This window comes from Anser brachyrhynchus (assembly GCF_964034855.1).
Source record: "Anser brachyrhynchus genome assembly, chromosome: Z".
Lineage (NCBI taxonomy): Eukaryota > Metazoa > Chordata > Aves > Anseriformes > Anatidae > Anser > Anser brachyrhynchus.
Window position 1 is genome coordinate 47,490,183 of NC_137697.1, and position 25,849 is coordinate 47,516,031.

General features: G+C 40.7%; 1 protein-coding gene across 11 annotated transcripts in view; it reads left to right on the forward strand.

Moving 5' to 3' along the window:
- The window catches only part of NRG1 (neuregulin 1), a 182,396-nt gene that overhangs the window by 146,391 nt on the left and 10,156 nt on the right, over positions 1-25,849 (forward strand). For 4 of the 11 annotated variants that reach the window (XM_080574333.1, XM_080574339.1, XM_080574334.1 and 1 more), the window contains 6 exons: positions 1,737-1,866; positions 8,448-8,506; positions 14,899-14,922; positions 20,160-20,262; positions 23,783-23,909; positions 25,480-25,610. In XM_080574333.1, coding sequence (XP_080430459.1) covers positions 1,737-1,866; positions 8,448-8,506; positions 14,899-14,922; positions 20,160-20,262; positions 23,783-23,909; positions 25,480-25,610 — 574 coding nt within the window. Of the gene's footprint in view, positions 1-1,736; positions 1,867-7,727; positions 7,796-8,447; positions 8,507-14,898; positions 14,923-20,159; positions 20,263-23,782; positions 23,910-25,479; positions 25,611-25,849 lie in introns of those variants that run through there. The other 7 variants (XM_080574336.1, XM_080574335.1, XM_080574338.1 and 4 more) reach the window with 5 other exon arrangements.

Consider the following 25,849-nt stretch of genomic DNA (forward strand, 5'->3'; position numbering starts at 1 on the left):
AAGAAACTGGATTTGTTTAGCTCTGTAAGAAAATTTCTTACTTCTGTAGGTCTGGACGTAGCTAAAAAAGGACCATATAGAAGATGGTCCTTGGACCACATAGAAAATTAGGGAACATTCTCAAGGGCATAAGCTTGCCTTGTAGTTAATGTGGACAGACAGACACAGTCAGGAGGTGTTTATCCCACCCACTGGGAGCATAAGGTGGGCAGCTTTCTGTGGGCTGTAGAGAGGGTCTTACAACTAAATGATTTAGTTTCAGACAAAGTCAAGCAAAGTGAATCTAGTCTGAAGAACTTGCCAGAGGTCATGCAGCATGTCATTGTCGTGGTTCCTGAGATGGAGACTGACTAGTTTCCAGGCTTGAATCACGCCAATCCTGTTTTGGCAGTACTCAGGGAAAAATATTTACAGAAAAATGTATCCAAACTATGGGGTTGCTGCACCAGCGGCTGTAATCTGGGTCTGCAGCTGCAGCCTAGCAGGTGCATGCCTGACTTAGGTTTAACCTGGCTCACAGAGGCAGTTTTGCAGCCACAGAGCAGGGTGAGGAGCTCAGCATGTAATACCATCTCCCTATGATCCCTGCTGCCATTAGCTGGTTTAGAGCAACCTCAGGTAGATCACCTCACAACAGGGGTCACCAGCAATGGCTGCAGTGTGGACAGAGTGAAATTTTGAGCGCTCCCTCTCAGACAGTACTGCTCCCTTTGGCCTAAGACACGTTGCTTTCCTTGACAGACACTACACCAGCAAATCCTAGGGCTGTTTTTTTTCTCATCTTACCCTGTCAGCCTCCTTAAATGTTGCTTTACCAAACCCTGCTCCTGCTAACCCTAGGTGTTCCCTAAATATAGCAGGTAGCAAGGTAAGAAACACTGTAGGTACTTCCATTTAATGGCAAGTTAGACAACTAGTAATATCTAACACAATGTTGTAACTTCACACAGATAAGCCCATCTGCAGGAGTAGCTAGGCTGGCCTCCAGTTCAAGGTCTCCTGTGGATGCAGTAGTGGCAATCATATATGCACAGGAAGGGACAATGCTGCCAGCCTCTTGCCCTTTCCCTGCCTTGTACAGCGTCAAGGCAGAGCAGCAACAGCTCTGTGTCAGACCATCTGTAAGCGGAGGAATAGACATGAGGCATTCAGCCAGTCATCCTCTCCTCTGGTAAAATGCAGGGGCTGGACTGAGTGGTTCAGTCTCAAGGGTTTGGTTCAATTCTATATTGGGCCACAGGTTAAGCTCCAATGGAAGACACCTACTTCAAGGTAATATCAGGAAGGAACCTCATCCAGGGTCTCACTTTATTTACTGTAAGCAACAATGAGCTATATCAACAATGCACTCAGAGTTCAACAGCTTGTAATGAATCTCACACCCCCAAATCACTTGAATGATTAACACAATATAAGTAACTGCATATAAGTCACACAGCCTGATTCAATGACATATACCTGAGGTTTGCAGAAATTTAAGGTTGCATGATGGACTGGAGCTAGAGAAATATTGCCTTCCTCCTAGGGTAGGCATGGCCTTTGAACTCCACTTTGTATATCAGTCAACAAAAAATGGTATCAAACAAATCATAATTGTGGTAGCAGCAGATAGAGAGCTCGCTATACATGCTAGATACTCCCTGGCCTTACGTCTTCCCTCACATACAAGTACACTTACCAGACAGAAAAAAGGCTTAAGCCATTCTGATCTGTATTTTCATTTTGTCTTTTTCCAGCTACTTCTACATCTACAACTGGGACAAGTCATCTCACGAAATGTGACGTAAAGCAGAAAGCCTTCTGTGTAAACGGGGGAGAGTGTTACATGGTTAAAGATCTCCCAAACCCCCCAAGATACCTGTGCAGGTAAGATATCCTCTTTGCTTATTTTGGTGGAGAGACCTGGTTCCATAAATACATTTTCTTTAAAGAAACACCTGAACAATTTCTTCTGCTATACTTGTGGTGTTCGATATTTCTTCTTTCTTAAGTATATGGATATGAGGCATATCAGAGGCTAACCAAGAAATCCTTCCATGAGGTTAAAGGCACAGCAAGCCTCATTGATGTTTATATGGCATGAACGCAATTTAACACAACAGTAACACAATTTAAGCCTTATGTTAGACATAATGAAACAGGTGCTGTAAAGTAAGTACATTACAAATGGGGAAAAAAACAAACAAAAAAACTGTGTTGGTAACTGCATTGGATAAGTGACCTTTCTACATGACAAAATGTGGTTATTTTTATTGTATGCTGTAGTAACTAAACACTTTCTGATCAGAATGGATTCTCTGCTGGATTTTTTGCTGTGGTGTCAAATGCATAAAAAGCAATGAATGTAAAGGCAATTGGTAGAGGTTACTATTTCATTTGAGGATCTTTGATTCGGGAAGACATATGAGCATGAGTTTAGTTTTAAGTGTTGTGCTTGTGCACTTTTCTCAAGTCCTGGCCTGCACTGTAGCAGACTGTTGCAATAGTCCTTTATTTTGGAGAACAGCCATTAAGAACTACAGCATCAGAGTACACCTCTTGCATGGTATCACATCACGCAGTATTTACTTCTGGAGTTAAATCAGTCTTAGTATTGCTTCTCTCACTTCAGAGGGAACTCGACATTTAATGCCTTAGGAAACATCCTTGGGATCTAGCAGGACTGAGTGGAAAGGAGAAACTTTTGTGAGGATGTTGGGTTTTTTTCATGCAGACGAGAGAGTGCTCAGCAGAAACTGTTGTCTGCTGTAACTACGTAAGTTTTCAGTCTTCTCTGGCTAAAAATCAAATAACAGTACTTGTAAAGAAGGCTGTGATGCGTGAGTGAGCAGAAGGTCTATGATACTTTCATAAGGCAAGAAAGTCATAGACTGCATGGCACTGTTGTTAAAAAAAAAAAAAAACTACAATGTTCTGCTTTGTGAGTTTTCTTTTTTGTAGATTGATGCTACCTGCACTTTATGAGCTTTGTTTTGCTTTGGTTTTTCACAGATTGCACCATTGCAGAAAGTGATGAATATTTCATTGATTTTCAATTTGTTTTTAGTTAAATTGAATATGGAAAAATTGCTGGCTCTGGTGGGCTGGATGGGAGAGAGAGAAAATTGTGTTAAATTTACGTGATCATTATACACCTGCAGTACAAGATGAGCATTCTGATATGACACTCCTGGGCACGTACCAGGGCCTACCTCCCTGTTTTAACTTCTTATCCAAAAACTATGCAGAAAAACAAAACAAAACAAAACAAAACAGGGCAGCAGTGTTTGGCATCTACCAGATTTGTTAATAATTAGCACTGTCTTGACAGTTTCAGAGCTACCCAATTTTCATTTGTTTGGGAAGTTGTTGTTTTATATATACATATATATAGGCAGAAATCTGACTGTGTTTGTTCTTTGATGTTATAGGTTGGTTAATTTTTTTAATTAATTTTCTCAGATACATTTCAATGGAATGGAGATTTTTTTCTCCGTTGTAGACAAGAAATAACTCTTAATTCTGTGTCTGGAGTTGAAAGAAAAGGCAATTCCCAAATTTGGCAGATGTACCTCTCTCTGGGTGGCCCAAGACCTATTTGGAAAAAGCATCAGAGCTGTAAAATCAGAGAGAGTGAATCTCATTTACTGTAAAGCAGTGGAATAGGATTCTTATCCTGTGGACAGTCAGGGACACTGCTACTTTGCAGGCATTTTGCTATGCCCTCTAATACTTGCCAGAAGTGAAACTTCGTGTTATGTAGCAAAACAAGATGCAATATAGCAACATAAGAAATGAAAGTGTGAGTATTTGAAAGTGGGTGTGCTGGGAAACTGAAAAGACAAAATACAGTTCTCATTTCATTAAAAATACAGATGTCTACATTTAATTCCAGTATTCCAGTGTTAATTAAAATAAGTATCTATCCAGTACACATTGCCTTCATTGTTCTGAGAAAATAAATCTTCCCTCAGAACATGCTTGTGGAAACAGAATGCTTGAAATATGGTACTTGCTCTTCATATTTCTGCCTCAGTAGCAAGTTCACATTTTTCCATATGGTCCATCTGTTGAAAGCAAAAACAAAATTTCTAAAGCATGAGCCATATCATTCTAAATTTGTTTTATCCCTAACCAAAAAACCATGACTCAGATTCACAACAACCATGGAATTTTCCAAGTGGTATCTCTGGTTTTGTAAAAAAAATAAAAAATAAAAAATCTGTTAAAACCTAGACCTGTGTATTCAAAAAAAAAAAAATCCTGTTGTAAAATACATAGTATAGTGATCCAGACTGGATTTGATTTTGTTCTCATGGTTCCTGGTGTGAACTTCAAGAACATTCTTTGCTTTTAAGAGGTAACTTGGTGAAATACTCAAGAAATGTGAAAAGACTTACTAATGCATTGTACAGTTACATCTATGGTTACATGTATGTTTCCTACATTTATTTTAATTATGGTCCCAGGCTGAACAAAACAATCTCAAAACGTGAAACATGAAAAAGGAAACTTTGAGACTACCTAAGTAAATTAATGTGCAAAATCTTCAGACATTTCACAGGAACATGAGTCACATTTGGAAAATGGTACAGACGTTGGAAGCTTGAATGTTACTGGCTGTACTGAAGTTCTTATGTCATTTCTGTCCAGTTGGAAATGTGTCCACCAGTCCACTGAAGACAAAAAATTATATAGCTTCTTCAATAAATGTAAAATTAAGACCAGAGCCCCTAGCATTTCCTTCTTATCTGAAGAAAAAGGTATATGAATATAGTAACTGTTATGCTTTTGTAGTGTTCTTTTGAAGAATTCTACCATGAAGGCCTTGCTGGTCTGACTAATTGATTCCTTACTAGAAGAGATCATCTTTTCTACGGCTTTTGCTCTTACTGAAGAAATAAATTTACTTCCAATTTTCACTGGATGAACATAATTCTCTCCAATGCTTCTGCCTTTCTTAACAGCAAAAGAGTGAATTACATTTTTTTAATGACATAGCCAGTTGCTATCCCTATCTTCATTCAAAGGCTTTGATAGGATAGAAATTGACAGAAAGTTCTTGAAAATGGTGAAAAGAGAAAAATTGTTTCAACAAAGATAACAAAAGCTCTGAAGTTGCTCATTTAAAAGGTAGAATGGAAATACCAGTTCTGACATAAGCTATGAAACAGCCTACTAAATAAATCTTTAAAAAAAATTACCCTGCAATATATCTGCTTATAGGCAGTGAATGAAAAGTAAGTGTGAAGTTCTGATCCATTCAGCCTTTCCCTTCCCACCAAAAACCACTGATGAAATGCATTTGAATTTCTGAGAACTGCCTTCTGAGCGCATACAGATACTGAACCTTTTGAATACTGAATGTATAAGAGAAAAGCAATTATTTTATCCTCTTTTTGATTCTACCCAGTTAATACCATAACAAGTAATCTCACTAGTCCATTTTTTAGGCCAAAAGGAAACTATAAGGCTGTAGTCATACAAACATCTATTTGTGTAAGGAATCACTGTTGCCCTGGTTTGCCTGACTCCAGTTTTTGCTCTTGTCCTAAGAGAAAACTGCAGGTGTAATGAACTTAAAAAAAAATACGTAAGGAAATTTTGAGTAGGACAAGTTTCCAAAATGACACCATTACAAGTGTTTGTAAGAGCACTGTCTACAGGAAACAACCTGCCAAAGAACTCCAGAAACCACGTGGCATTTTACACCTGAGCTATGAAATGCCTTTAGCATTCATACAAAATAATAAGAAGGCAGCTCATCTCATCTCTTGTCTCCACTGTCCCACCCTGGACCTGTTCTCAGTGGCAGCTGCTGTAGTTCATTTGTTGTCAATAGTTTTGGTGTAAGTACAAGCACAAGCACATCTGAACTCTTTTCAGCACCATCTGAATGGGACTGACCCATCTTAGTCTGGAAGCAATTTAAATCTTTTCTACACCAGGGCTTGAGTTCTTTTCAGCACCTCCACAGCTGCACCAACATCTGAAAGCAAGCACAGACTGAACAAGCAAACACCATCGGCCAGCGGCGGAAGCAAAGCCCAAGACTTTTAATCGCCATGCTTATTAAGGTTGCAAAGGGCTGGGTCTGAAGAACAAGATGGAGAAATCCTTGTGAAATGAAAGGTGGTGCACATGCAAATGCCAGCTTTCCAAGGATAGATATTTAATGAGATGCACAAAATAAAACTGAAATCAAGGGGATAAAGCATTTTCACTCTTAATCAGTAACATAGATCAAAATCCAGTCTTCTGTCATGCCCAGCAATATCACCTTTTCATGACAGAATTAATCCTTGTTGCGTTTTTCTCAACTGAATGTGTCTCTGGAGACTGGGATCTCTCTACATTGTGTGCTTATCAGAAGATATGATCTTGGCTCTGAAGAACATTGGCTCCCTTCCTTAATAAACAAATATATATCATTACAGGAAATCACTTCCAAAGAATCACCTAGAGATACCCAGAGTAAACTCTGCTACACCGAGAGTAAACTCATTATACCAAAGTCATTCCTGCATGGTTTATTTGAACAAGATACTAGTGTTTGTCTGACAATGGTCATCTGCTGATCAGGCCCGATTTCAATTCACAAGGCAATTCTGATGGACAGAAGAGGCAGAGGATTGTTCTGAACAACTTTCATTTGCAAATAAATAGGCTTTTCATCCTGTGAAGAGTAATTGGTGAGGTGGTTTGAAACGGAAGTTAGCACCCAATCATCAGCAGCAGAAGAGAGGGAGATTCTTGCACCATGGCAAAGCTCATGGAAATTGTCAGAAAGACAGACAATGAAAGTGAGATGGATTCAAGGAAGTAGCTAGCAGGTTATTAAAGTCTATGTGTTGAGTAAGAGCGCATAGCAGAAGAAGGAAGAAGACTGAAGTCTTTATATTTTTAATGTGGTGGAGAGTCATTCAGACTTGCATCAGAAGTACAGGAGCTTGCATTGCTATGGTAATATTTTGGGGGCAAATTGCTGAGTTCTGCCTCAAAATCAAGAATAAAGATGAAGGAAGAGTTGACAGCCAGCAGCATAAGGGAAGATAAGCAAGGCATGGAAGTGGAATTGCTTCACTGTGACCAAGGGGCAACCTGCACAGAAGACCACAAGAAATAAAAGGTTACGGAGCTTCCAGTTTTGAGAGCACCTCTGCCCAATTGCCTTACCTGTCGGCTAGACTGACTCATTTTCCTCTTGTCAGCCATGTTAAAGATACCTCCTACCTTTGTGTTTCACGTTGTCGTCACTTTTTGGATTATATTTTTTTTTGGGCTTTTCTGTGATTGCTGTTTTAACTATCTCCCGTTTAAGGAAACTACTCAAAAGCATGACTTGTCACTACGAAATAGGGAAATGATAGTATTTTCATGGATTCTGTATGACTGCAACAGTATAAATCGCAATTATACAGCACATTGCAAATTTTAAAAACTCAATCTGATCGCTTCATGACGTGGAAAAAGCAATGAGTTGATACACATTTTTGCTAGGTCTTCTTTTTCAAAACAGGCAAACAAAAAGACTTCCTATTTTTTTCTCTGGTGGATTTTTGCAGTAAATTTTGTGAAGTGCTATCTTTCAGAAAGATTACACTTTCTTGCCCCTTTTCTGGTCATTTTTCACTAACACCTAACCAGGAGGTCATTTAATGCACTACCATCTCCATAGGCCAGCAGATATCAGTCTGTTAGTGCAGTGGTTTTGGTGTACTATTGCTTATCACGTTTTTGCCCTTTAGGTGCCAACCTGGATTCACTGGAGCAAGATGTACTGAAACTCTGCCCATGAAAATCCAAAACCAAGAAAGTATGTTAAAATAATCTGAACTTTGCTTTCTTCCCCAACTACAGCAACAAAATCAATAGTACTTGGTGTTTTCACAGTTCAGCTGGAACCGGCCTCTTTACACACTAATTTAAGACCTGATTTTCAAAAGTAAAATCTGTACACCATGGCATTATTGACCTCCAAAATGTTTCTCATTTGTGTGATTTTTGATCTTTCCATCCGTTTGCAGACGCATTTATTGCACACACTGGCAGCTCTCTTGTTTGGGAGACTGCTGTAAAGTGCTACTCTAAAAGAACAAACTCACGGAGATGAGTGATGTACAGATCTTGTGTCCTCGCTGCCTTGTGGAAAGTGCATCCTAAAAGCAATTTGTGAATTTGAAGTGGTGATTTTCTCTCTTACATATCGAAACACACTTTGATCTGGATTGGTTTGGTTTTGGCTGGTTTTTCTGGGGGGAATTTCATGTTCATTTCCATAGAGCAAATGAGTTGCTCTCAATATCTTGAGGTGTTTTGACACACTAAACCGAGATTCGGTTTCTGAAAGTGAACTCACCAAGTCATATCAGTTCACACTGAAGGAGCTTCTTTCTTAGCATATATTCACCTCTTCTCTTTTCTCTGTTTTTTCTCTACCATTTTTTTTTGTTTGTTTTTCCTCTCAGGTGCCCAAATGAATTTACTGGTGATCGCTGCCAAAACTACGTAATGGCCAGCTTCTACAGTACGTCCACTACCTTTCTGTCTGTGCCGCAGTAGAAGCATGCTCAGTCGGTGCTGCTTTCTTGTCGCTGCATCTTTCCTCCAATTTTTTTTTTTAATCTTTAACTAGATTTGTTGCCTAAGGCCTAATATTGATCGTCTCTGCTTGTTGCATGAAAATGATAACAAAAAGCAATTGCAGTACTCTCCTGGATTGTTTGGCATTGAGGTTATGGGGAAATGCAAGACTTAGGAACGCTGTGAAATTAACACTGAATGGTGTGGTACGGACTTCCCAATGACATCAAGCACTAAAAGTGCAAAAATGGCATTTTGAAAGTCTCACATTTTATTTTCCACAAAAAAAAAAAAGTATCTAAATACAGGGCAGTACTCCCTCAGTAAAGGGATGCATAGATGAACTGTTTATGAGTTTTGTTTTTGGAACAAGTTAAAGGTAATTGACATGCTTACATTGTTTCTAATGAGCACATTCTAAACAGGATCAAAGTGTTCTTTCTTCTCATTGTCCAAGTTTCAGAGCAAAGAGAGCACAGAAAGAAAAAGAAAAGGAGGGAAAATGGAATCAACAATGGGGCTTGAAGTATTTATTTGTGGGTAACAGGTGCAAGAGATCAAGTATTTCAAAGCCAGATTAATAGCCCAAAGAAATGTAGCACGCACATGCGCACACAAAGCAATCTATGTCAGACCACTGGGAGAATCAGCACTGCAGTCAGATCATCTTAGAAGCTTTCCCATGGAGGGACGGGTTAATTATTATTAATTGTCAGTGCAAAAACAGAAAGCACACTGAATATTTATTGTCTCTTTGGCTATAACAAAGTCAAAGGTAACATCGAAGAAAATTGCTTAGATCTTACATTTTATTTCATGATTATTATTCATAATTAATTGTCACTGGCATCATAATGTACTATGATCTAAGATCAGTATTATAGGAACTATTTTTCTGATGGATTGCTTGCCAGCATGGAAGTATTTCAGAGTCTGTAGGCTAGCTTAATTTCCATTAGTACATAGGACAAAAAGCTGTTAGTATATGCTGGACATTTTGGAGCCTGAAGAGATGCATAGGTTTTCCTATAGTGATGGATGAAAAATGCCCATACATAATTCATACTGCTCATCATAGATGCTACCCATGTAAATCCCAAGGGTGCTGACTGGAGACCAGACCTTCCAGCATTCAAGTCTGTGTTTTATCCTCCTGTTTTAAAAGCTTTATTGGTGTGAGTTATTTTTAAAACATCTCTGGTAATGATGAATTTGAATTTTTTTATGCTATTACAGTGTTTAAGTTTACCAAGTGTTAGATTTAAATGGCCTTTTCTCTGTATTGTGATGAAAAGCACAGTTATGTTTTTCTTGTCTTAGAAAAAAACATTTTAAAAAGAGGTACTATAAAAATAAAATATCCATTGATTGCTACTGAACTTATGCTGAAAAGTATGGTAGAATTATATGTGAATCATAAATTAATTTTCCTACCCGGAAAACACAGAAAGAGGGAGAGAGAGAGAGAGAGGTGGGTTTTCCCTCCTTTTTAGTTTTTTAGTTTCCTAACTCTGGCTGGGATTTTTAAAGGCATCTTTAGGTAGCAGACACCAAGCTGAGATTTCCTGAAGTTGCCTCCATGGCAAAGGCATAGATGCCCTTGCCTCGCAGCAGGTGTTATGCTCAGCTATAAGCACTTGAGCCAGACCAGTGCACCTCTCTTTGAAATGCACTGGCAGAAGAGCACACAGCTACATACTCTGAGAACCCCAGGCGATGGCAGTCAGACCCCAGGACTTCAGCCTACTGTGCATCTGAATTATAACATCAGATTTCTTAAGTTGCTACAAATATTAAAACAACACTGTTGGAAAGAGTCCAGTGAGGGTACATTTATATTTAACCAGAAAAATCAATGAAGAAGCATTTGTATGACTTCTTATTATTACACCCAACACAGTCAAAAGGATACATTTAAAGGGGGGAGGGGAGATAATAATGGGAGTTTTCTTCAGGCAAATGTTGTATTTGGGGCTGAAAGGCAAGCTCGTATTTTGCACCAAGTGTTGCAGGTAATTAATTTAATTTAGCTCTGTTGATGAAGCTTTTGCAAACTACAGAGCAAATCACAGTGTTAAAGAACATAAGTGTCATAGGAAATAAAAGTGTAAATGTGAACTATACAGTGATATCTAATTGTAACTGACTTTAGAAGGGTCTTTTTTCATTTGAAAAGAAAGGTTCAGTGAGGTTCTGTGCCAAGTGTGCCTAATGGTAGCTGTTGCTATCTTCAGGCTTCATTGCTGGGAAAAAGCTAGCTTCATAAATCTGCCCTGGAGTCCTGAAGAGTCCTGAAGTTATAAGTTTTGCTGAGGGCCTTTTGCAAGGTCAGAATGAGGCCAATGGTCAGCATTTTGCAAATCCCCCACCCCAACAGGGTGCAAGGCTAACTGGTTTATATTGGCAGTGATTCGATTAGCCCTGGAATATACAGTTATCACGATGCTCTAAAAACAGGTTGAAAAAGAACACAGGAAATCAGATGAACCTCCATTTTAAGAAAACTTCCTTCAAAGAAATGTCTTTCCTTTTTGCCAGTGGAAATTTCAGCATAGCTTGGGTGATGAAGCTTATTGGAAGGTACATATTTACATTGACTGTCCATTGGCTTCCAACTTTGCAAACACACAAAACCGTAAAACAACCTGTTGTGGCCAAGAGGTGATGGCTGTTGGAGTCCCCACCACCACAGTCACCTTCAGCACTACATCTATACAATTTATCCCCTGGTGCTTCCCACTGCTGCAGAACAAATGAAAATTAAGAACAAACTGTGCTAGTTTGCACATCCTGTACACCTGTCTGGTAGACCCTATAGCATCTTTTCCTTGAGCACAGCTATCACACCTGCTACCCGGTGTTTTCCCAATATCCTTAATCTAACAAGTTTTTCCAAAGAGGAAGGGCAGATGTGAGAGACACAGAGTAGGCAATATGTACAAGCAGGTTAGGGTTGTTGGCCAGGAGTTCATGCTGCACCCAGAGGTGTCAGGAGATACCAAAGCACCATCTGGCTTTTTGCTGCAGAGGCTTTGAGGCTCGTGGGTCCACTCTTGTTCCGTAAGATATCAGAAGGTGGTCCATAAAAATGTACATCTGTTCCATGCAGATATACCTGCTCTATTTCAGCGTTCACACATTCACTCCTTTGAAGACAGGAAAGCAAAGTAAATGGAGGAAAATAGAAGTAAGGAATTAACATTAAAAGTGGAGGATAATTTTTATGTAGCTATGCATGAGAGCTCTTATATCAACACTGTGCAGAACGATCCTTGGACTAAGAAACTCTGGAGGAGCCTTGGATTGATGAAAGGTTGAAGACACTTCTCTAGAGCATAATCACAGGTAAACTCTTTGTCCTTCCAAACATCCCAGATGGGCCAAGGACCCCATCCAAAGGTCTCAGTGACTCACTTACTTCATTGGCTAATAGTTTTATACATGCATGGTGAATACAGAACAACTTGGGCATACTGTGAGCAACCTCAGGCATGAATCATATTTGGTCTCTGCACTCCAGAAGGCAAGCATTTCAGTGTGGGACACCAGTTTAACTTGTGTCCATTTCAGATCTGCCATCTTTAGTGAGCAAGAGGGACAATTTCAAGAGCGAAAATTCTGTTTAGATAGCCTTTGCCTCATACTTTCCAAATGTACTTGGCTAAGAAATTACAGGAGGAATCAGGCAAGAGTTCAATAAAGCTATGATATTCTAGAGGGATGACCACAACTCTGCTGTTATACCTTAACAGCCTCAATTTTTCAGTGCTTCCGCATAAAATGATGATCTTTGTAAGTACATTTTCCAGCCATTCTGCTAGTTCATTATTTCTCAGTTTCTCTATATTTCTCAAATGGTCACATGTCTGCGAGTGTATGAGGTAATCTTACCTGAAATTTTCATTTTCAGCACCCTAAATTGTGCTTTTAATGTGCTGAGACCAAGACTCCGGAATGACACAAAAAGATTTGAAAAATGTTGTTGTCTATCTTCTGCCCGAGGTTAAGGAAGACTGTTTTTTCACTATAAACTCTCAGTTAATAATTATGAAATGCTAAATTTTCTATGATATAGTAGTCTAATTAAGAAAGGACATTTTCTGAAGTCTGATATTCAATCTAGTTGTAGGATTATATTTTTGGAGGAGCCATAGGACTTTACATCGCATGTTCACAATTGCTTTTGTAGCCTAAGTACCACTGAAATGAACCAAGACCTAAGATCCAGAGTGGATCCTGAGCCACAGGAAGAAAGAACATCCTACTCAAGCAGAGTTGGCCAACCTGTAGGGGTTCTAGTGTGTGCAGGTTTGGGGGATTATAGTTTTTTTTCAATTCAAGTTAACTAAGTGGATTTTCCAGAAAGTCCCATGACCCAGAGAACACATTTAATAAGACAACTAAATAATGGCCTAAGAAACACTACAGCTTGATGCTTCCAAGGTGAAATTGGTCTCCCTGGAGCTCTCTGCTGCTGCATGAAGTTCATTCAAGTGGGTCGTTCCCTCTGTCAGGTGTATGGTTTCCACACAGACCTCTACTGTGTCCCTCACTGGGCAGTACTGTGTCCCCATGCTCCCACTCACCTAACTCTATAGGATGGCCACCCCAAAATCTTGAGTGCCTAGCAGCTGTGTCACACTTCTCATGAATGTAGCATATAACTCTAGAGAACCTGTTCCAGCATTTGCAGGCATCATATTCTTATTCTGTAGATGCTAGATCCCAGTATTTCCAATGAGTTGTAGCTGTAAGTCACTTCGGGGGAAAAAAATACATCGCAAGAATTATATCTTCCAATTATGCTCTGCCAAAAAAAAAAAAAGTCTTTTCATAGAATGAAAACTGAGTTGTTAAAAATAATTAATTGCATTCCTCTTTAGAGCACTTGGACAAATATTCAATAAAAAAATGCACACTGTAATCACATCTAATAAATGTGCAACAATACTGGGTTAAATAGGAAAAGATCAAAAGTGATGATCTGTTTATAAAATGAAAAGTGCTGGGATATTCTGCTTTCTTTTAATCATGTCTAGGCAATGTAGCTAGGAATAACAAAGATAAATACGAGCTATATACTAGCTAGGTTTGAATAAGTGGTGCATGTTTCTTCAGCATGTTTTCTTGTTAGGGCTCTCAGCCAGCGTATATTCCCATTTTAAGTACCAATTTCCCATTGGATTATTTGCAATAGAAACTGCATGATATGAATGACTTCCCCTGAAATTAAATTACATCCAGGCTAGGAGTTTTACCTGTAAGCAAGCATAAATCCAGCAATATATATGCATGGGCATGTCATTCATTTTATCAAAGACTTAACCAAGCTTTCTATGCAACTAATGTATATCATTAGCAGTGTTCATGTAGGCATGTAAAACTGTCTCTTTAGGAAGAGATCTGGGTGGATTCCAACTTACTTAACCCTTAAATGTTACTGATTGGCAGGAGAGAATTGGCATTCCCAATGTGTACAAGCTACATAAAAATCCATTTGGTCAGAAAATTAGGGTTGGATTTAAATTATGCATCATGCAAGGGCAAAGAAAGTGAGAGCTGCCATGGTTATGGATTTGACCCTATGGGAAGGATCTCCAATGGTACCAGCTGGAGGGAGAATCTCTGTTCTGCCTCTCCCCTAATGCTGGGGCCTGGGGGTGCTAATTTTGGCAGGTGAGCTGATGGAAATGGCGTCAGCCCCTGTCCCCCACTGGGCATGCAGCCAGCCAGAGGGTGATTCTGGTGAAGGCAAGGGAAAGGGACTGGCTCCTTATCTTCTGGAAAGGAGAGCCCTGCTGAAGTCAGTTCCCAAAGCTGAGATGGGCTCCCACTGCTCAGAACATGGTCCTAGCCGCCGTCAGGTAGCAGCTGACAAGAGCGAGGAGCCACACAACAGGGACAGGAGCAGGGCCAGAGGGGAGAGCAGTGCACAGCCCCTCTGCTGGAGGACACCACTCCTTGTAAGCCACCCTGTGCCCTCATGGTCTGAAAACGGCTGACTATTTCACATGGCATCTTTGAGCCATAGCCCCCTTCATCTCAGTAAGATGTTTAAGGGTTAATGGTTGCTGCTGTGTTCACTGCACTGTGGCTGTTCAGATACCCCGTACATATTTTGGTGTGTAACCCTTACAGAAGCTCTGGTCATGTAGCCCACAGAGGTGCTCTCAAGCACTGCTCATTTAACTACACGCCCCTTTGCCTGTTTCATGTGCAGACACAGAATAGCCATAATACTCATATGTGATTTGTTTTTTGAGTACAGTGTATTGCTCTTTTCTGAAACTTTTTCCTTTTTCTTTCTTTTTTTTTGTCAACTTTCTGCATTGGCAGAGCATCTTGGGATTGAATTTATGGGTATGGACCAATCATTCCTTTTAGCCTGCAGATTTTAGAGCCTGAGAGATAACCCCTTCCCCCTCCCCCTTTTTTTTTTCTCCACCACCCCTTTTCAATTCCTAACCAATTTCTTTATGCTTTAGAAGGGATCATACAGCTATAACAACAACCTGTCAAAATATTAGCAGCAATCAGCTCACTAAAATGGTGATACTGGTAGGATATTCCAGATCTAAGGAGGTCTAGGAATCACTGAAGTAATCATAACATAGTGTACATTTATTTTTTTCTGATGTGTAATTTTGACTAGTTTTGACATTTGCTTTTGCTAAGTTCTTCTAGGGTAGCCAAATTTTGGAAATGCTGAGAGCATTAAGCAAAGTGACTAACTAGTCTATAAAAAAAGGATATGCTGTTATAGCCACTTAAAATTCTGCAAATTTACAGCTTTGAGCTCTGGTTTCCAAGTAAAGTTTTATCTCTAAACCCACAACTAGGTATGTAAATAGGATGCATATACACAGTTGTAAATGATAGCCATGTATACATTTTCTAGGTCTGTAAATTAGCACTGAAATGAAAGTTATTTAGGAACATAAATACATGTTGACAGGAAGACTCTACGTCCTCGAGTCAGCAAATGTGTTCAGTACTTATTATAACAAACTCAATAATTGCACCCGTCCAAGAACATTGGTAGTGGATAGTTTTTTTATGCTACAGCTTAAGATAATAGAAACAGATCTTTAAGTCCTCTTCGTGACGAGACTACTTACCCAATTAATGTTTAGTAATCTTATAATAACGTACCTCTTTAGTAGGCTAACTTCAAATTCAAGTCATTCTTATTCTGGCAACTGATTTTTATTATAGCAACTGATGTTTTTCATACAATTTTACTTCATATTCTTATTAAAAATGCGCACAAAAAATGTCATTAGCTTAAGCTGTGAACTGTGGAAAATCCATTACAAATCTAAACTTAGAAAATCTATCACAACCCAGTTTATTGTTATTATTATCACAAGATAATATTAATTCTCAGTCATAAAAACTAGGTTTTATTAGAAGATATATGGCTACATTAACATATGAGAAATTATATTAAAATCCTTAGAAAAAAACTGACTTGCAAATTTTGCTTTCTATCTAAGATAACACCAGTGGAACCACCTCTTGGAACCAAATTATTTCAAAAAATGGCAGAGACCTTTAAGAAGAAAAGCTTTAAAATAGAGCAAATTTAAGACCACATTTATTATCAATTACATATAAATTAGGGTGATGTGAAATTAATTGCATAATGTGCATGTTTGAAGGGCTGCATATAGAGGGATTTAATATCTTAGAGCTGTAGAACCACAGAATCATAGAATATTCCAAGTTGGAAGGGACTGACATGGATAAGTGAGTCCAAATGTTGTTTAGATTTTCCTAACATTATGTAGGGAAATATATTTATTTACAGAATTTTTATACTTAATTGACCAAAAGCAATTCTAAATTCTCACTGCACACATATTCCTCTGTGGGCTTTTTCTGAGCTAGTGTGATGAGCACTTCCAAGGCAGCCTGTATTTCTGTGCTGGGCATCATCAACCAGCTCTGTGTGCACTGCACCAGCCAGCGTGCCCACTCCATGGGGTTTCAGGGCCATGCAGCCTCCTTAAGGCACCTCTGATATTCCCCAGGAAGGAGTTTGGGAGTGAGATTCCCTGTAGGAGAGGCACTGGTGTGCCACATCCTCCCTACATAGCTGTCTCCAAACTCCCTGCCACTGCAGAGCCACGGCCGGGACCCCTGTCCCCCATCCCCTACCACCCATCAGCCTGACGTGTGGTGAATTTTTGGTGGGAGCTTGCTGGTTCCTGGGTCAAAATCCCATCCTCTACTGCAGACCCACTGCTCAGGCCACTAGGCTGGGGGTGCCACTGCTCCAGACCCCTCTGTGCCCCCAGGGAAACCTGAACCCTGCCAGGCACTCTGGAGCTGTTGACTCTCCTGGGGAGCCACTTCTCCCCAGAGTTTAGGGAGGACATCAAGTTAGGCTGGATTGTCCTCATTCTGAAAGGTGTGGGAGGGGATTTGGTTAATGAAACCATGCCCTGGCGTGTATCTTTCCATGCCCCTAAGGAACCTACAAACCCACAGATGTGCCAGTGTGAGAAGCATCGCTCACAGCTTTACCCACAGCCGGCTTCTGTTGATGCGCCCTCATTGCATGCAAGCCCAGGAGAGTCCCACATGTGTGTAGCAAGCTTCAACCCTCTGACAGCACTAGCAAGGCAATCACCACTTTGCTGCCAGGCTCATCTGCAACAACACCAGCCTACAATAACCCTCCTGAGTCAGTGCAGTTTTTGCAGTTTTTCCTCAGTATAAACGACCAAGCACAGTTTCCACTGTTACTTAGTCCTCCTCCTCCTCCTTTCCCTTCCCACCCAAGGAAAACGGGTTGATACATATTTATTCATTTTGCTTTCACAAGCTAACAGCTGACAGCATGATCAAAAAAAAAAAAAAAAAAAAAAAAAAAGTAGATTCAAAGCATTTCAAATTTGCCCCTAAATTGCTTAGCACAATTCTCTGTTTCCTGTGACATTCGTAATACACCATTTTCATGGCTAACTAATAAGCGCTTTTAGAAGGGGCATAAATGGGAAGGGGATCAAGTGCCACTAACTAGCCTAGGCAAGGAGTTATGCTGTATGAGAAATCCCTTCAGATTCTGCTTCAGCCTTGTTCTTTTTGTCCCCAAGCATTTCTTCACTCTGTTTTTTCCAGTATCAAGCATGCTGTGCCAGGCCTGCAGTTGATTTCTCAACCCTTTAACCTCATTTTTCCCTGTTTTTCACCTTCCTCTTTTTCTCTTTGTCCTGGTTTGGTTTGGAGTTTCATCCTTTCCTTCCTTCCCTTTTTTGACTTCCTATTCTTGGAGGTTTGTTTTGTTTTGTTTTCTTTAATACATTTTTGCAGCATCCTAGTTTTACCAAACTCACTTCTTCTCCCCTCCCCCTTGTAAATAATCAGTGCTATTAATTTTGTCTGAGAGTGCTCATGACCTGTTTGCTGGTGTTTTTGTTTACAGTGGGTTTGGCTTGTAAGAAGAATTATTTCCGTGATAAGGTGGATTGTATCAGAGAAATTAAGATTTCTTCTTGCTTGGTGATTTGTAGCATGTAAGATTTGACATCTGTCATGAATCTTGGGCAGTGAGTAGCTGCGTTGAGGCTGGAAAACCTCAAAGGGCTAATGCCCTACTGATATTTTGCAAATCTCAGCACTGGATATTGGGTCGTGTCTGCACTGGCACCTAGCCATCTATCAACAGTTGGCGAAAACATTTATTAAATTAATTAACAGTTATTTCAGATAAGTGAATTACAGTGATTGAAACCACATTTCTGAAGCAATAGCTTCAGCAATCCCACCACCTAGGACAGAGAACAACCACCTTTATTTCCCCAATACCCATCACTCCCCACAAATTCCAGGGTTTTAATCTTATGCTGATCCTGCTCAGAGTCTCAGTCCTTTTTGCTTCCCTTCTTTCCTGGGGAACAAAGTAGGTGTGGATTCGGACAATCACATTTTGTCTTCCACAAGCTGGGAAGACTTATCATGGAGACAAATTTAAGTGAGGTCCTGCAAGGTGGCACAAATTGCAGTCTCAGGCACACCCCTGTGCACCTTGGTGCCCACAGCAATTTTAAAACTGAACTAAGGAAGCCCAGGAAACACTTGAGAGAAATAAATGCTCCCTCCTTAGTGGGGAGGATTTCCTCCTTAACTGACCTTCTGTGCTGGTACTTTTTCCATTACTGAGGTGAGAGGATGTATTCCATTCTGATTTCTCCCCTGGCCTCCTCAAAGCTCCTTTCAGTCCAGCATTTTAGAGACCCTGAGCTTGGATAGAGACTTATGACACATGTGAGGGACCACAACAAGGAAGTGATTCTCTATATCGCCTTGTGAATTGCCCCATAGGCCTTTTATGTTTTTGTAAGACCCTCTTGTCAGTAATAATGCTGACATTTATTCCTGAGGCACTGCGGACCTGTGCAGCTTTTATTCATTGACTTACTTTTAATCACCAGTATTCCAACTGCACTCGATACTGCAGACTGACCTAATGCCACCCTCCGGTCCAGATCCCCCAGAGCAAGCTTTCGGGACTGTCTGCTTAATCAAAAACAAAACTTGAGAAAAAAACAAGACAGAGACCCATTTTTGTCCTAAAAACAGGAATGCAAATCCACATTCATAAAAGCTACCTCTTCTGTCAACACAGAATGTGTGTCTCCATTTCAGCACTCCTTACGTAACGTTTCCCAAGTACAACATACACTGATGCTCTCTGCCAAGAGTGATTGAGGCTGGAATGCAAGGGTAGCTCCAATCCAAACATTACTGGTGCTACTAACGTCTTTATAATAGTAAAATATCTCTCATGAATGAGATCAGCAGCAAGTTCTCATCACAGAGCAAGTTGCCACTCTAGATAGAGCAGAGTTCCTTAGCTAGACATAAAAAGATGCAAGTGAAAACCAAGAATTTCTCTGATACAACGCACTACTAGTTACTGATACTGCTGTGTTTTTTGAGCTGCACTGGAGAAACAGTCTGAACTTTATGACCAGAGCTCAAAACCTGTGTTCATTTCCATTGGTAATATGTTTACAAGCCAAGCTCATGTTTCAAATGTAGAAGGGTATTTTGAAATCTTTCCTGCAAAGACAACTGAGATACAAGTTGGCATGGGGGCAGAGGGATATTGGATATGAAAACAGTCAAAAAAAAAAAAAAGATAATAAAATCAAGAAAATACATTTATCTAAAAGACTTATAAAGTTGGCTTTCATTCCAGCTGTCTTTGCAGAGAAAAACTTCCAAAGCATTTGCAAATTTATGTTATTACCTTAGTGTGTTGCACTTTTATTTCCAGCAAATGCTGAGTGTTTGTCAATTGTGAAGTTTTTTTCTTAGATATTATTCTTGCTGACTTAAACAAAAAGAGATTACTTTTGACTGTAATTGTACGGATGATCACTCGTCCTCGGTACTCTGTTTAGAGCTTACAGTGTAGTCCTGTTCTCCTTGCAGTCAATAATGATTTTGCCTGAAGTGTGGTGGCTGTGTTTCGGTGTGGCTGTGTGAATCTGTGCAGTGGTATGTAGCATGCCAGCTGTGGACTGTGTGCACCTTGCCTAGCTATCCTCCATGTTGTGACCTTCTCTGTTTTTGTCCCTTTCTAGAAGCTGAGGAACTGTACCAGAAACGGGTGCTGACCATAACTGGCATTTGCATTGCTCTTCTAGTAGTTGGCATCATGTGTGTCGTGGCCTACTGCAAAACCAAGTAAACTTTTCTCTTCTATTTTATATCTGTGATTGTCTGTCAGGGCCTTCCCAGTTGACTGTAGCTTCTACTTCTCTGAGCATTTGGTTGTTAACAGGGTTTCTCCAGAGCTGAACTGAAGAGGCAACCCTGTGGTCAGGTTACTATGGTCAAGCAAGGCGGTTGCAGGTCTCCATGTCAATAAGTGCAAAAATAAGATGGGTATCTGAGAGGTTTCTCACCATTCATATGTGACTCAACCAAATTTTACCGACTTGCAATTCATTTATCACACATTTATGATTTTCCTAGCTGGATGGGAACAAACCCCATCAGTGGAATCATGTTGCTACCCAGCAGTAAATTTTAAGGATCAGCTTAGTTTGTTTATACTTGAGAACAAGATTAACAGTGTTAAAAGTTAGTAAACGCCAAAGGCCAAAGAACTGAATGTGAAAGTACTCCCAATGCAAAAGTAGGCACTTTAATGCATTCTCTGAGCCTTCGTAAATTACTGGGGGTGACTCTCAAACATGCATGAGGCATTCTGGGCCATAAATTATATTGAACATCAGCAGGATTTGTGCTGCCAAAACTTCTGGCTGTTCTTATAAATCTCCCCACCAAAACACAGAAAACCCTTATCATAAATCTTCTACATTTGTATAAACCTGTAGATTTACTGTTGCAGGGCCTGATCAGCAGTTCGGTTGTTGGTTTTCCTTGCAAGCTCCACCAATAATGGATGTGTTAAAAGCAGGGAGGGGGTCATTTGCCCCCTCAGTGATAGTCCAGCCACACACACTCACATGGCTCCTACCCACAACCTTTGTGCCAATGGTCAGCTGGGAGCTGGGAACCACTGAACACTAATAAAGAGTCAGATTAATTATTCTTTTTAGAAATAACAACGGTCAAACTAGGGCAGATAAACAACATCTGTCCTGATCCAAATATCATTGAAATCAGCTAAGGCTTCCTCATGAATTTAAATAAACATTTAGTCAGGGTTTTTAAGTACCGTTTTCTGTATAAAATGCCCTCAAAATACACCAGGAGTATGGATGCTTTGCCACAGTTCATCCCAGATATCAGCAATCATTGCTAGCCAAAAGTGAATTGTTTTCAAATACAGCTGGCAAGAGTGAAAGCGAGCTGCCAGTTTGTGGCCCTCCAAATGCAGCAGTGATGCCAGGCTGCTATCTATGAGATGTTCCCTGCATGCTTTATCCTCCTGGTAGGAGAAAATGCAGAAACCCAGCAAAATCCTGGAACAGTATTAGGAGAACATATCAAATAAAATGAAATGGCTTAGATCTTGTAGGTCTCCTTGCAAGAGATGCTGCTGATCAAATGCTAAGGCAACATCTTTTGACACTGAGTCTTGTTTCAGAAGTGCTTTATTTGCCAGTCATTTACGTTAAGGAAAAGGCTCCTCAGAATTAGTGAAGCACACATTACAATTCCCATTATTCTTTCTCCTCAGTACTCATTCCTAGAGTAACTTCTTTTTTTAAGTTAGTGTCCTTTAACTGGAGTAAAAATGACACATGTGGAAGCATGCAAAATGCAAATATACTAATCACTAAATGTGGGAAGTAATATGGATTCATAGGGACAGATTCCCAGGCAGCAAATGACAGGATATCAGCCCCATAGATGATGAATCCAAACTTTCTTGAACCCACTTTCTCTAACAAGTAAAGGGGCTTGGGTCATTCTCAGTTCCCACCAACACAGCTCCAATATTATGGACCTTGAAAGGTGCTGTGAAATCAAGTTAAACATTTTTGTGTGCTTCTTCTTAGCCCACACTGGCTTTTGGGTAGCTGCCCAGATATCTCCCTGCCCTACTCTCCATCCAGTTAACTACCTGTGTTTTCTAACATGATGTCTGAGTAGCTGTGACTTAGATATCTCCAAAGCACAAAGCCCAAGTGGACCAGTGATCATGTCCTGCTGAGAAAGGAGCATTTCCAAGACAGTTGTGTCTGCTTGCACCATTTATACGGAGTGACATAAATTAGGTGTCTTCCACTATCCAGGCCCATATATGTACACAAAATACTTAAAATGCAGTATGTCAAGTCATGTCTTCTTTTTCCTTAAGCTTCCCTGGCTATCAAGCTTCAACATATTGTTTTCCATCCCCTCTCCTTTTTGGAAAGCTTGAAATTGTCCCCTTGAGTTCAAAACATGATTGAAAACAGTTATGTCTTACACCATCCTATCCTGCCAAAAATATCTGCACTTCTGCATACAGCTTAGGGAGTTGTGTGAGTTTCAGCTCTTGCCACAGCCAAGGTCATATGCACTCTGCAGTGTGATGGAGCCTGCATCCTCCCTTCACTTCCCTGGATTCTGTGGCAGGAAGGTGGAAGTTCTCCAATATAATCAGGCAAAACTGGGGAATATTGATAAATTAAGACTGAAATTGAATAGCACGCTCCCTGCTTATTTATTTTGGTGTTCCATTTAGTGCATTCTTCATGGCCTTTGCAGCACCCGGTCGTAGTATGCTGCAGATTTTGTCATTGACAGCCGATAATGCTCTCCTGAAAAGTTCTCTTAAGGAGAACTGGAACAGTTAGCAAATCGGGAAGGATCAGCTGATGATGGGGCACAATATAAGTGTCTGAGTCAGCTAGAGACTGTGACATTAGTACAGAAGATGGAGGGTTCTCCTGAATGCATTAACTGCCCTGGCATCCATCTGCTAGTCACTGGGTTCCAGTTTATCTGATGCTGTAATGAAACCCTCCAGAGCTGCCAGGATGGCTGCAGGCTCAGTGATACCTCACGTAGCCTCTTTCTTTGTATTATTTCTGGGGCTTCCTCTGCACCCCTAACTTCTTTAACAAGTTTATACGTTTGGAGCACACTGTTGGGGTAAGTGGGGTAAATCCCACAAAAAGTGCATAGCTGCAGGATCACAAAAAGCCCCAATCGTAGCAATGCTGTTAAATTTTGCCGCTGATAGGCACCTTGGCCTGCCTGTGAAACAAATGCCACGCCAGAGAGGAAGCAGAAAGGAGGCTGTTAGGTATGCACACACCACCACTGCAAACAGCTGCATGCAGGCCCCAAGGTCTAGGCCACCCTGTGCAGTGTGGCAGCACCCTGTGGAGAGCAGAGAAATGAGACCTGGAAGACTTCTGGAAACCTGACTATGGCCATGGGGAGGGTAGCAAAAGTGTCGGTGTTAAAATCTCTCCTCCTTCCCTTCAGAGTGCAGCAAAGAGCTTCTCCTGAAACAGAGCACAGCTTGGAAGTGGCCTCCGTCTCCCTCGCACATTTTCCCATCCCCTTGTGGCCTGCTGACTCCTGGAAGGGTGCCCACACATCTCTCCCCTCTGCAGGTCCCCACAGCTCCAGCTGCAATTAGACCTGCAGTCTTAGGGGTGACTGAGATCTTGCAGCAGTGGGGAAAGTGCTGGCAATAAAGAAACTTTACATTATCATTATCATCATCATCATCATGCTGAAAGGTGCAGCTGCTTTCCTTTTGTCTATTAAAGCCGTTTCCGTGTTTCATATACAGGAAGCAGAGGAAAAAGTTGCATGACCGCCTTCGGCAGAGCCTCCGCTCGGAGAGGAACAACGTGATGAACATGGCCAATGGGCCGCACCACCCCAACCCACCACCAGACAACGTCCAGTTGGTGAACGTAAGTCCTACTGCTCACCTTTCAACCTAGTTTGCCAGTGCCATGGCAGAGCTTGCCCTGACACTGTGAGACTTCTCCCTGCCACAGGCTGGTGGCTGAATTCACTTGGCTTTCTCCACCCAGAAACAATTTGGGACTCTGTGATAAATACGCAGTAGGATGAGATACATTTCCACAGACGGCCATTTCATTGGTGCATGCCACAGTGCTGCAGCTGTGCCTGCAGGCCTGGGACACCAGAAGCAACAGCAATACCTCAAAACAAACAAACAAACAAACAGAAAACAACAACAACAACAAATAAAATGGTACCAGCACTGCAGTTGGGCTGAGCGTGACCACAGGGATCAGTTTCTACAAACACAATTTCTTGCTCTTCTTATTGCCCCTTGTGGTTGGTGAGTGGGGCCAGCCATTGTAGATCAGGAGTGAAACCTCATCAGCACACACCTCAGGCTCCCTGTGCACGTCCAGGGAGCAATGACACCTGTGACCCTCAGTTCAGTAGTCCTCAAAACCAAGTTTCTTCTTTCAAATATAACAGCAATGCAGAGCTTTTCACGTAAGACAGTGAAAAGAGATAGACACCATCAACCAAAACACTGCTGCAGCAGCTTCAGAGAAGTTGTTGAGGAGTTAAGAAAAGGAAAAAAAAAAAAAAAAAGAAAGAAGCTTTGGGGTAAAAGTCTAGCTGAAGACTTCACCTGATAGTAGCAATGACTGGGCATTGCCAAGTCATGGCTGGCCAAGTATACCCTGGCCCTTCGTCAAAGAACAATGAGCAATGGGAGCAGACAGCTACTCCCCACCCAATCTCTTACCCAAGCCTTTGTCTCTGCTAAGGCAACAGCAATGCTCCCACTGATGTTTGTTAAGACACATTTTCAGAAGAGCTCAGCTTGTGCTATTTCCCCTCAAATAAACTAAATAATGAACAGCGATTAAGAGACAGGAAACAAGTAGTCCACATTGAGTAGAATGGAGAGTCCTACCCAGAACAGCATATCTGGTGATATCAGTGGGCTACAGATAAAAACTGTTCAGTAGTCTAGGCACTACAAACCTCCAGCCCCATCTCACAGGGCTTTGAGCCATTGGTACTGAATGCCCATTGGTACTATTTCCTGCCCAGATATTTATGGTGCGATGAAAAATTGCCAGTGCTAATTAACTACTCCTGTCTTGCCCACTGGACAATATTTTTTTATTTATTTTTTTAATCTTTTATCAATGTGCTGGTTGCCTTTCCAGGTCTCTATCCTTGATGACTTCTCATTTCCTTCTTACATATGTAGGTTGATTATAGCCTGACTGGGATGCAGCCTTTTGCTAATTTCCTCATTTGTTTCCTTCAATCTTGAGTTTAGATGGGATAAATACATGGAGGTGTACATGAATGTACTCAAAAGTGTAAGTGTTGTGTTTGCCCACATTTGAGTAACAAAGTTAATGCTTTGGTGCATTAAAAAAAAAAAAAAATTGTCTTTATGGGAAAAAATACGTTAATTACATCTGCAGATGTGCTGTAAATTTTGGTTTGTAAACATGAGGTTTATATGGTTTTTTTCAGCAGTACGTTTCAAAAAATGTAATCTCCAGCGAGCGTGTCATTGAGCGAGAAACAGAGACCTCGTTTTCCACGAGCCACTACACCTCAACAACACATCACTCCACAACAGTCACCCAGACGTCCAGCCACAGGTACTCAACAGGGAAGTGAAACAACACCTGTAATATCCATCCTGCTGCCATTGCAAAACAGAAAAGATATGAGAGAGAGAGAGAGAGAGAGAGAAGTATATGCTCCCTTTGTAGTGTATTAATTTTATGACTAACAATATTTAGTGTCATGTCACCTAACTAATTAACTTTCCAGGAATTTACAAAGTTCTTATTGATCGAATGGCATTACAACATTGTTAGAGTGAATTTCAGTATAT